General features: G+C 40.5%; 1 protein-coding gene across 1 annotated transcript in view; it reads right to left on the bottom strand.

The window, feature by feature from the left end:
• The window catches only part of EIF5B (eukaryotic translation initiation factor 5B), a 29,674-nt gene that overhangs the window by 5,952 nt on the left and 11,599 nt on the right, over positions 1-12,123 (bottom strand). Inside the window, exons 6-21 of the mRNA XM_033147585.1 lie at positions 11,840-11,990; positions 10,738-10,833; positions 10,126-10,212; positions 8,945-9,031; positions 8,036-8,334; positions 6,860-6,967; positions 6,526-6,636; positions 5,635-5,702; positions 5,262-5,403; positions 4,118-4,249; positions 2,937-3,119; positions 2,228-2,389; positions 1,487-1,618; positions 458-589; positions 266-342; positions 9-173 (exon numbers count right to left, since the gene is read on the bottom strand). Coding sequence (XP_033003476.1) covers positions 9-173; positions 266-342; positions 458-589; positions 1,487-1,618; positions 2,228-2,389; positions 2,937-3,119; positions 4,118-4,249; positions 5,262-5,403; positions 5,635-5,702; positions 6,526-6,636; positions 6,860-6,967; positions 8,036-8,334; positions 8,945-9,031; positions 10,126-10,212; positions 10,738-10,833; positions 11,840-11,990 — 2,132 coding nt within the window. The remainder of the gene's footprint in view (positions 1-8; positions 174-265; positions 343-457; positions 590-1,486; positions 1,619-2,227; positions 2,390-2,936; positions 3,120-4,117; positions 4,250-5,261; positions 5,404-5,634; positions 5,703-6,525; positions 6,637-6,859; positions 6,968-8,035; positions 8,335-8,944; positions 9,032-10,125; positions 10,213-10,737; positions 10,834-11,839; positions 11,991-12,123) is intronic.

Below are 12,123 nucleotides of genomic sequence, written 5' to 3'. Positions count from 1 at the left end.
CTACTTACTTGAATTCTTCTTGCTTCTGTTTTTTATAGTCTTGTCTATACTTTGTGAAAGCATCAAATAAGTGATAAATAATTTCTGCACTAAAGATTCTAACTCCTAAACTATCAGCCATTTCCTGAGCATCTCGTTCAATCCTCACATCAAATGCCAAGATTACTGCATACCTAGGAGACAAAATATAAGGTTGATGAGGAAGAGGACAGGAATTTGATTATACAAATAGTAACAGTAATGTATATTTTAAAAAGCTACATACTGAGGATCGTGTTCCAACATAACCGATGCCTTCATAACATCCTTTCTATGGACAGGGCCTATATTAATTCCAGCATACTGTCAGGAAATGGGAGGAAAAGCAGTCTGATTAATCAGTGTTTTCAATTTCGTAATATGCTCCAATTCAGAGCACAGCAATTTATGAATGTAAAGTGGAAAATTAGATACTTACTGGCACTTCTGATGTTTTCAGAAATTCAAGTAAGGCTTCCAAAGAACCCAGAGTAGATGCCTGCACATAAACACCTTTCTCTTCTAACTTTATGGCATTCAGTGTTTGTTTCAATTCATGTACTAATTCATCCTTTTAATGTAAACAAAAAGAGCACATCTTAAGAGATCTTGCTTATCTTATAGCGTGTCAAGTTTCAGAGCTCATCTGAACAGTACAAGTAGAATCCCAATATCTTCATCAGCCCTATGCGGCATGATGCTTATATCTCAGACATGATTTATAGTTTCAGATCTGTGGATCACAGCACTGGAAGTTAAAGCTTTTTTCATGCTTTAAAGTGACAGACGATCTCAATCTCTGGAGCAGACAGTTCACTGCCCACACTTAGTAGCTATCACTGTGTCCCAGGAAAGAACAGATGGTCAGAAACAGCTGGGGAAACTCCAGAAGTACAATAAATGAATTCAAGTAGCTTTGGTGAGTTTGAAAGCAGATAATTTTAAACACGCAGCATGTTCATGGCCTGCAAGAGCATGCTGCAATACCTTACAAGTTCAGCACGGATTCCAGTTTAATTCTTGTACAATTCTAAAGGATGCAGAATCACATCTGAGGTATACAAGTTTTTTAATTCTACGTAGAACCTGAATAGTTAATAGCTTACCCAGAAGATGGAGCAGCATGTACCTTACAGCAATCTGCTTTTCAAAACACAGGTAATCCGTCTATTAAGAACAACCATTACTTCTCATAAGGCATGATCCTGCCCGCATGTTCATAAACTAAAGCTGGCTCAACAACTTTTCTGTCCGGATTTTCCCTATTACTGGTTTATTTTACTTTTACTCCTTGAATCAAAGAGGTATGCTTTCTTCTACCTGGAAATAAAAGTCTAACTTCTCCCCTTGAAAAAGTTGTTATTCTGATGATGAAACTAAGCAGCATAGCCCTCATGCAGCCTAATGAGTGTTATTCACAAAGGTTTCCTAGCTATTTCCATTCTGAGGGAGATCATGTATGCCTAACCTTAAGAACTGGAATTTCATCGTCTTTGTAGGCTACAAGCAGGGGTAAACCAGCCAGTGTTTTCTCCAAGTCCTTTCCAAGAATCTTCACTCCTTGAGCAGCAATGACTTCTTTGTGTTTTTCATACTGATTCTAAGGAGACATAAAGATGTACAATGTAGCTATGTATAGCTTATATCTCAGATATTATTTCCAGCTTCAGATTTGTGGATCATAGCTTCAAAAGCTCAAGGCCCGAAAAAAGCTTTAAGTTGTGGCCTTGGCAGAAAAAAATATTACAATGCTGCACTTATATATATGACCATTAAAGCAAAAATATATGGAGTGTATTGCTATGAGAATGGTTTCGTATTAAATTACCTATTTTATATTCATATAAATATCATATCACAAGCTCAAAAGGCCTACAGCATTACAACAGTTGTGTATATACTCTCAATTTGCATGCCTTATTCTGCCCTAAGAATTTAAGGGTGTTATTTTTGCTAACAGCAGTACATTGGCAAACCACATGACTAAAAATGGATAAAACAACAGGAAGCCATTGGACACAAAAGCTCCACCTCCCTTCAATGGTCCTGGATCCTGCAAAGGGCAATTTCTGTGAAAAAAATAATAGTGTTATTTTTTATTATTTTCCAGAAAGGTGAGGGAGAGCGTGAACTGCCAAGCATTTCTGCCGAACAGTGTTAGGCACCAGTAGTTAATTTGAGGGTGTGCTTCCACATGCTGCTTGCCTACCTTCACTCGAAGTTCTTTCATAGGTGGAGGTAACAGAAGGCCTCTTATCTGCGTTACGATGGGACCTTCTACTCCAGGAACTATAATGGTATCTCCTTCTCTCAAGCGCCCATTAATCAAAATGACATCTATTGTGGTACCCATACCAGGAAGTGCTTTGACCTAAGAGACAGAAGACAGTCAAATCATTTCCCTCCAAAGGCCACAAGCAGAAAGCCTTGCACAGGCACACACATCATGCTCCAAAAATTTATCTTTCGAATTTTCCTCCTTAGTTGATTTTCTTAGTAACCTGCCTTTCACCTCACCTTAGATGACAGTGAGTCAAACAACTTTTCTCCTAAAAATTAGTAATAATAATCTGCCTCGACTCCCCACCCTGCTGCCCCAGATCTCAGACTCCCAACTTACATTGACTCTGTCTGCTTTGCTTCTCCAACCCCACAGAAGCACTCTTCTCTCCCTGCTGTCTGTTTCCTTCCCCCTCCTGACAGGAAAGGCTTTTGCAAGGTGTACACTCATACACTCATAAAGCTCTCCTTTGTCTGCTCAGGCAGGGAGGAGACCAAATGTAAATTTGGTGGCAGGGGTGCAACATGGGCACCTGTGCCAGATGCATGAAAGGCCTCTGAGGGTTTCATCTATTGCCCACATGCAACAAAAATAATGTTTCCTTTCAATCCAGATCAAAAGATGTATATCAAATTACCTCCATAACTTGGGCTCTCAGCTCTTCACAGTGTGCCAGTCTCTTGTTTAACATGTTTTGCGTCAATTCAACAAGAAGAGCTATTAGACTTCCCATGCCATCCCCAGTGTGAGCAGACGTAGGAACCAGAGAGACAAATGTGCGGGGATCTTTATTTTCGTAGTACAAGGCAGCATTCAGGCCCTAAAACCACAAGCATAGCATTAGGGGAAGGAGCAAGAGGCAAAGAAGTTACTTTAGCTATAGTCAGTATAGAAAGGTGTGATAGGAATCTGGTACAAATAAATTAAAAGGGCAGGAAAAAACTGAACACTATTAGAACAAATATACTTCTATTAGAAATTTTAAATAAATACTATACTATATTAGAAAGAGTATAAGCACCAGGTAGCATCTATATATAAATACCCTGAACCTGCTTCCAGAACACATATGACATGACGTTGCTACCTCTCTTTCTTCAAATCCCCTTTCGAAATTCATCTTCTTACAATGTTTTTCTCCAACCACATATAATCAGGGTGAAACAACATCACTCCCCACCCACCAGATGCTGCCAATTTGAGAGAGGAAAGCCAGTCCTTGGCAAGAGGGAGGAATCCAATATTTCCTCCAAACTCAGGAGCTATATGGGAGGTGCCCTGCTCCCTCCCTAGCTCCAAAGTCTAAGATTTATTTGGGCTCTGTGCTTGCCAGGCTTAAACGGAGAGCCATAACAATCCTTTATCTCTGGGCAGGAGTGGGGAGATAGAAGCATATCAGCTTGTCTCCGCTCTAGACAATTCCTCCAAGTGTCTCACAGGTGCAGAAGAAGAGAAGGCAATAAACCACCTTCTCCTCCTGGAGACAAGAGGGTAAGAAATGTGGACTTCCCTCTGCACCCAATAGGTACCCTCCAGCAGGTGCCAGTGTAAAAGCACATGCTTCAGTTTCTCATCTCCAAAAAGAAGCTTGGAGGAGAATCCCTTGCTCCAGCTCCAAGCATGGAGCTGGAAAAAAGAGAAGATGATATTCTGCTAACCTCATGCGACATTTGGGAGGCACAACAGATGGTCTCGGAAGAGTCAATACATTTTTGGTTGGCTAATAAGGCGGCAAAAAATTGGGAGCCTTTGCTTGCCTCCCCACTACAAAAATGCATTTTAAATACCAACAGAAGCAATGATAGTAATTCAGCTGACCTGCTGTGCAAACTCCACTATGATAGCTTTTGCACGTTCCTCAAATTCGTCCTTTGTGTTTTTTTTCTGCTTCTTCAAAGTGGCAGCTACATCGGTGTCGGGACTCTTTTTCCAGTCATATAACCTATCGATCTTGAAAATCAGATCAGAATCAGAACCAGACAGAATCAGAAACATCTCTGTGATTGATTGAATGTTATGCTACTCAGTAGGAGCCATGCAAGTCAACAGCAACTGTAGGGAATCTACAAGCAAATGTCATTATTATTTATATGCCTTTTTCCCTGCCAGGGAATCAAGGTGACTTACAGATAAAAATAAGAGACAAAATAAACATTTATGAAGTATCTAGAGGAGTCATATGACCCCAGAGTGACTTCTGACATACATAAAAACACAATAAAACATTACACAATAAGCTCTAGGTTCTTATGCATCCTAGCCGCAAGATTTGAAGGGTGGGAGACCTCTGCCCCCAAAAACATTATTTCACAACAGGAGTGAAATGAGAATGAAAGCTCTTCCCTTTCTGAAATTCAAGGATAAACTTGCAAAGCAAGCAGACTTAAAAGGATTTGCTCCTGAATGAGAGTCCCTTGATAGAACAAACATTTAGCACTCAATTGGCATAAATATTTTTAAATAGTAAAAGACACACATACACAAAAAACCCAAAAAGGCATTTGGAAATGGCCATTAGGTCCAATGCCTGAACATAAGTCTAAGCAACAGTTGCTGGGGAACAGCAGAAGGAGAGGTATACTGTATTGCATTCATGTCCTGCCTGGGGACTTCCCAGAGGCATCTAGTTTGCCACTGTTGAAAGTAAGAGGTTGGACTAGCTAGGCCAGGGGTCAGCAAACTTTTTCAGCAGGGGGCCGGTCCACTGTCCCTCAGACCTTGTGGGGGGCCGGACTATATTTTGAAAAAAAATATGAATGAATTCCTATGCGCCACAAATAACCCAGAGATGCATTTTAAATAAAAGCATATATTCTACTCATGTAAAAACACACTGATTCCCAGACCGTCCGGCCCCTGGGTCTTAGTTTGGGGACCCCTGAGCTAGGCCTTTCGACTGATCTAGCAGGGCTCTTCTTACGATCTTATGGCAGAATCAGTAAAACTGTGAAAGTCATCTTACCTTGTTGAGTGCCACAATAAATGGGCATTTTTTCGACTTCAGCAGGTTTATGGATTCAATGGTCTGGGGCTCCAAACCATGCATGATATCAACTACAAGAATCGCAATATCACATAGTGAGCTTCCTCGATTTCGGAGATTGCTGCAACATTGAGGAGGAAAGGTACACTCAATAAGTAAGGGCAAAAGATAGAGAGAATTGCCAGGAATGGGTATCTGTTCTACAGCAAATTCTATCATATAGAAGTGTTTGGCAAAACTATTAGAAATAATAATGAAAGGCACACAGAACATTATCTAACTAATTTCTACTTGTATAGATGTATTCAAACATTATATGGTAAACTCCCAGATATAAATATTGCAAACTTACCTAAAAGACTCATGTCCTGGAGTATCAATGATCAGCATTCCTGGAATCTTGACCGTCTCTCTGTCAAACTAACATTACGAAATATTGGCTACCTTGAAACTTAGGCAAACCAAAGCTTTGATAGTGTATATACCCTCAGCAATAATTTCGAACTTTAGCCATGGTTTCTTACATAATCTATGTAAGAAATCCATCCACAATCTACATAATCACAGTACTTTTTTTAAAAAAAAAACTTGCATCACTAAGTTTTCATTAACTTGATGCAGCTCCTCTTCCAGAGCAGAGGCTAACAGCTTTCAGTGCAAGGTGTTGCAATGGAAATAGCATAGGACAGACATGGCCAAACTTGGCCCTCCAGCTGTTTTGGGACTATAATTCCCATAATCTCTGACCACTGGTCCTGTTAGCTAGGGATGATGGAAGTTGTAGTCCCAAAACATCTGGAGGGCTAAATTTGGCCATGCCTGGCATATGAGGACAAGGCCTTGCCCCCATTTGACTCCAGAGGAGCTTTCTAGCTAGACTTGTGGCGCAACAGTATGTGAGCACAGGAGGCAAGATAGTATCTGAAACCTACTGCCTTTCTAAATGTCTACGGATCTGAGAAGCCCCCACTAACATAGGAGGCAACTCCAGCGCACAAGAATGATGGGCAACAAAGTAGCCAACCATGAACCTCAACTTTAATGCACTGATGTCGCAAATGTATTCAGCCAATAAATGTATTTGTCAAAATGGGTCCATTCTAAATAAAGGACAAACGCAAGCCCAAACTGCACCAGCTTCCAACAAGAGATGTGGAGCAGAGGAGAGGTTGCTAGAAATAATATAATTCAACAGTTCCTTCTCAAAGCACATCAACAGAGTTCTGAGAAAGATCTTACTTACAGTCTTCACCATCTTTGCTTGTTCATTAATGGCCTCAAGGGGGACATTAGTTGCACCAATCTGCTGAGTGATGCCACCTGCTTCGCTGTCTTGTACATGGGTATGGCGGAGCTGCAGGAAAAAAAAGCAGAATAACTGGGGGGAGCAAGAATGACAACCTTGATGAGCTGATTAATATATGCTTTGAAAGGGTGGGGGTGACAGTTTTGCATCAAGCAATTTTAAGCGGTCCCAAGTTACTACAAAATTTCAGCTTAAGTAGAAGCAGGCAATTCACTTGTTAGCTAACTAGCAGAGAAAGCTTGCGATTTTGTGAAACCCGCCTGCGCCTTACCTTATCTAGAATTTTAGTCTTCCCTGTATCTACATGTCCAAGAACACAAATAACTGGTGCTCGTAGTATCTCAGTATTCGTATTTTTACTGTTTTCAATACGACGTTTCTAGAATTAAGAACAAACAATGTGAGCTAAAGTCAAAAGAAAAAAGAAATGAAGACAGTTAAACAGGAAAGCAACTCAATTTTGAGTGTTCAAAATTATGCCAAAGAGTCCCTACCCCTAACACAAATATATAATTGTAAACAGAGAAAAAAGCATTAAACACTGTTTCCAGCTAAATAGTTAGCACATTAAGCAGACATTTACAGTTTACCTGATTACAGGAGATCTACACCAAAAGGCAGTAGTCCTAGGCTGAAACTCAGAATCCTCATGATCATGGTGAAAAAAAACATGGAAATCTGCTTTTTCCAGTTCCCAATAGAAGCTCTTAACAGCAGCCTTGGTTTTGCTGGGACACCTGGTTTTATTTACATATACACATATGGCCATATACACAACTGGGTAATTTGACCCTGTCTAATGTTATACTTTGGCCACCTCATGAGAAGAGAAGACTCCCTAGAAAAGACCCTGATGTTGGGAAAGATGGAGGGCACAAGGAGAAGGGGACGACAGAGGATGAAATGGTTGGGCAGTGTTTTTGAAGCGACTAGCATGAGTTTGGCCAAACTGCGGGAGGCAGTGAAAGATAGGCGTGCCTGGCGTGCTCTGGTCCATGGCGTCACGAAGAGTCGGACACGACTGAACGACTACAACAATGTTATAGAAGCAAAGTAGCTACATGTAGCCTGTCCCATGGTCTCTGGCCAATGTGGCCACAGACTTGAGGAAGATTACATCTTGGACAACTTAATGAAGCCTATTCCAAAAAAATACATGATAAACAAGTGCAATTTATCTGGGCAAAGGTGCACCCTGGAAACTCAATAGAAGCTATAAAGTTCCACAATTTTGACATTTGCTTTCAGCAGTAAACATTTCCTTCTCCTTAACAATTTGTGTAAGACTGGGTATCCTCACCAAAGAAGCAAAGGTATGGAAAAGGCTTCAAAGGAACACTGAAGTAAGCAAGAGAGGGGGGGGGAGAGAGAGAGCGCGCAATAAAGAGAGCATCTTTTATTCAGAATGAATTGTATTAACTACATGAGAAAGGTTGTGACCAAATACCTCAATTCGCCGTTTAGCTTTATCATAGGAACGTTCTTCTTTAGTGCGATCATCATCCGAATCATCTTCTGAATCAGAGCTTAGTTCTTTACTTAGCTTTTTCTCTGCAGATTGTTTTCCAGCAGCTTGAGGCTCCAATTCCCTTTCATCTGAAGTCTTCTCATCTTCTTCACCTTCACTTCCTTCACTTTCTCCATCTTCATAGTCTTCACTCTCATCTTCTTCGTCATCGCCGTCTCCATCTCCATCGTCGTCCACATCATTTTGCTCCTTGACTTCAATGCGGACAGTTTTTCTCTCTGACAACAGGAGATGCGAATTTTAAAAGGCTACTTCCGCCTGGGCTCTATTCTGATACAGCTACCTGTGTACAGAACTGCAGTTCCACATATTACAATACAAACACAGACAGACCTGTGCTGAATTGCAGTCCTATTTCCCTTGACCACCAAAATCAATAAGGGAGGTATAGGTGTTTCAAAAAGCGAAGCTGTGGCTTACCCCATTATTGACTTTATAAATTTAATTATACTGAAGAATTTCTTGTTCAAAACAGAAACATGGTAAGCTTTTGACCCAACATGTCCCCAAAGTCCTCCTTGTCCACAGTCATACTGCTAAGTGAGTTCATTTAAACAAACAAGGAAGGTTGGTTTCAAACTTATTTTATCAGCTGACTGATAGGACCACACACTTCATGCTTTTAGCATGTGCGGCACTACAGAAAACCCTGTAAACCCAATAACCAAGTAGATCACACAACAGTTTAAAGGACTTAGTCAAGCTGAAGTATGGTTTTGTACATATTGTGCAATGTTTATCCACTCATTTCAACTCTGTGAGAAGTGCTATGCTTTGAACAAAAAGAAGCAGAGGTGGTGGTCCATTGCTTTTTCAAAAGACACTTACCCTTCTCTCTCTCTTCATCGCTGACCATGGCTTCCCAGTCATCTAATCCTGTATCTTCAGGCTCCTCTTCCTCCCTTTCTTCTGAAACTAAAAAGTTTCATAATAGGTTTTATTATTATTTCAGGATAATGTATCAAGACGAGGAGGTATGGGCTGGACAGTTTGAATTAGCCAGATGTTTGTCACTGGCTTAAAATAAACACTGAGTAGCCTCAACAGGCATGCCAACTTGACCCCCATGATTTAGGGGGCCAGCACACGCCACACAACGTGCTAATGTGTCACATGCATGACATGCAGCTTGCATGTGTGACGTGAGCATGTCACTGTGGAATATTGAGGGTGTGGCCCAGATGACGCCCCTGACCCTCAAAGATGACTCCCAAAGCTAGTTTAACTGGCCTCACATTAGGCTAAAGAAAATGCTATGCTTTAGGATCAAGGATTCTCAAACTGCGGTCTGGGTACCACCAAAGGCCCATAAGCTTCATTCAGGTGGTGTGTGGCGACACAGCCTGCCTGTGGATTTGTGGTTGAAGAGATGGCACATATGCCACATTAAATATTTATATTGATATCTAATTGTATATTCGTTGTTGGTTTTTTAAAATTAAATGTTTTATTGTATTGTGATTTTAATTCTATGGGCCTACTGTCGCTTGGTAGCATCATTTCATCATGCTGCCTCAGTGAGAGATGGCACACAGGGCTCATTCCATCAGCCAAAACACCAGTTCCATCAGGCAACTCTCTGCCTCTGAGCTGTTTCTATGGCAGCTGGTCACTGTAAGAGCTACTATTTAAGAATTGGCGAATGAGCTTGCTTTATTCCTCTCCCCTACCTGTCCCATTTATCTTGCCTGCTGTGCTTTTTTGACTGTAAGCCTGAAGGCAGGGACTCTTTTGTTTTAATTACCGGTAGTAGTATGTAAGCAACTCAAGAGAGCTGTTTTGGCTGAAATGTGAGGTTCAAATGCTCTAAATAAATAAATAAAATTTAAATTTAAATCATGTGGCCTCTAGCTCAGTGCTTTACAATTTCTACAACATGGGGGCAGGGGGAATGATTAAGTGGTTTGCTACAACTCTCAGCAATTTTCAACTGGTTTGTGAGCAAGGGGAAAGTTTGGGAATTACTGCTTTAGATAAAAGCAACATGGAATACCCGATTTAATACTGACCTGGATTTGCTGGAAGAATGATCTCTTCTTTTACTGGTGTAACTGGTTCTACAGCTTCTTCAGTTTGGGAAGTCAACTCTATAATTTCTAAAATTGCAAGAGAAAATTACTACAGCTTTGCTGTAATAAGAAGGCCAACCACAAAGATGCATTTTATTTGCCCAGAACAAAGCTACTGCAACCGTAAGAACATTACTGATCCTGCAAAATTCATCTCTCTCTCTCTCAAAATAAATACACTGTAATTAAAGACCTCTTGACTCTTACTAGCATACAATTCCTTCCAGTCTTCAGTGTATACAATACTGAGAAAAGAACCAATCACTGCCAGTCTAACATGAAGTTTTGGGGAATTCAGTCTATAAAGTCTTGTTAACAAAGTCTGATTAGAGAAAATTCAGGGTTCTTGATACAAATTCTTTTTTAAAAAGTCAGTCAAGAATTCCACTGGCTTTTAAATATGCAGCCCCAAAGATACACAGGAATACCAGTTTTCTCTGTGATATCATACAGGGGAGGGTGTTTCAAAACACAGTAGACAGAAAGGGCTGACATTATGTTTGACTTTTTTGATCTTTATTTTTAAAAGTACTGCAGAAACAAGATCCTTACCTTCTTTGTTTTCCTGCTGCTGTTGCTTCTTTTTCTTTTTGTCTTCATATATTGGCCTTTTCTTTGGCACAGAATCTTTGGATGGCACCTCAACACCTGCCAAGTAGCAACAAAAACATTTATTTTTATTATTACTAAAATTTAATGTAACACTGAAATGCAATCCATTTGGTGACCTGCAGCTGGATTTGTGAATGAACAACACAGGATAATGCAGGAGTATCATAGAATCAGAGTTGGAAGGTACTCCTAGGGTCATCTAGTCCAACCCCCTGCAATGCAGTAATCTCAAGTAGAGTAGTTAACATTGTGCCCTCCAGAGGTTGTTGGACTAGAACTTCCATCATCCCTGGCTGTTGACCAGGGACGTTGATTACACACTGGGTAAATGTTTAAACATCTTGACCCAAATAAGCCTTGGCACTGATTGAGTTAAGCAAAGTAACTGAGGGCTCCCAAGCCTTCAAGCTGTTTGCAGGGGATAAGAAATTTGTCACAGTATAATGAGCAAGATGTTTCCCACACTGCATCCGTGCCACAACAGAATAAAGAGCCTCAGAAAACATTTCTAAATAATTATGGTTTCAAACCATAATTGGCTTTCATAGGTCAGCTCTTTGCAGACACTCAAGACAAGTCAACTATCATCATCGTGTTTTTTTAATGAACCATTTTTTTCTACAGTTCACCTCCACTGAAGGGCTCTGGGGAATTTTTATGCAAATCACTTAATACTAAGGTGGGTGCTTTAAAAATATTTCAGTTGTACGTGACTTAAAGATGTGCAGCTTAAGTCAAAGCATGTTTATTCAGAAGTCAGTCCTACTTAGTTCAATAAACATTAGCTCCAAGGGTGCATAGGATTGCAGTGTCAGGAAGCTAGGTTCATAGGACCACCTGAAATTGGGTGGTTTGCATTTACTTCTAGATAAAGACTCCTGCTCATGTTTAACTCTCTTCTCCAGCTGCCAAAAGCAAAATTTCAGATAAGAGCCCATTGTTTAATTCCTCCTCAGCTTCCAAAAACTGGCAAAGACTCTACAGCATTTTTGTCTACATACAGGAAATTAGTTAGAAGGTTAGTGTGCATCGCAATCCTTACCCTGAGCTTGCAGTAGTTTAAGAGTAGCCTCTGCTCTGGCTCTAGCTTCTTTCTGAGATTTAGTTAAAAGCTTCCCCTCCTTCTTCAACCGCTCTTTCCTCTCCTTTTCTTTTTGTTTCTTCCTTTCCTTTCTTTCTTGCTCCAAGCGTTCCTATAAAGAAGCAAATATTCATACACAATACTTTCCAGAACGCATAGAATAGCCATTCCTTAGCAGCAGGCTTCCCTTTAACAGGGCTGCGATCTCCTTTCAAAGTCAAAAGCATACAGGTGTGGGCCTCCAT

The sequence above is a fragment of the Lacerta agilis genome, chromosome 4 (assembly GCF_009819535.1).
Source record: "Lacerta agilis isolate rLacAgi1 chromosome 4, rLacAgi1.pri, whole genome shotgun sequence".
NCBI classification, from domain to species: Eukaryota; Metazoa; Chordata; class Lepidosauria; order Squamata; family Lacertidae; genus Lacerta; species Lacerta agilis.
Note: the sequence above shows the minus strand (reverse complement) of the source record. Positions and strands in the feature narration are given on the sequence as shown.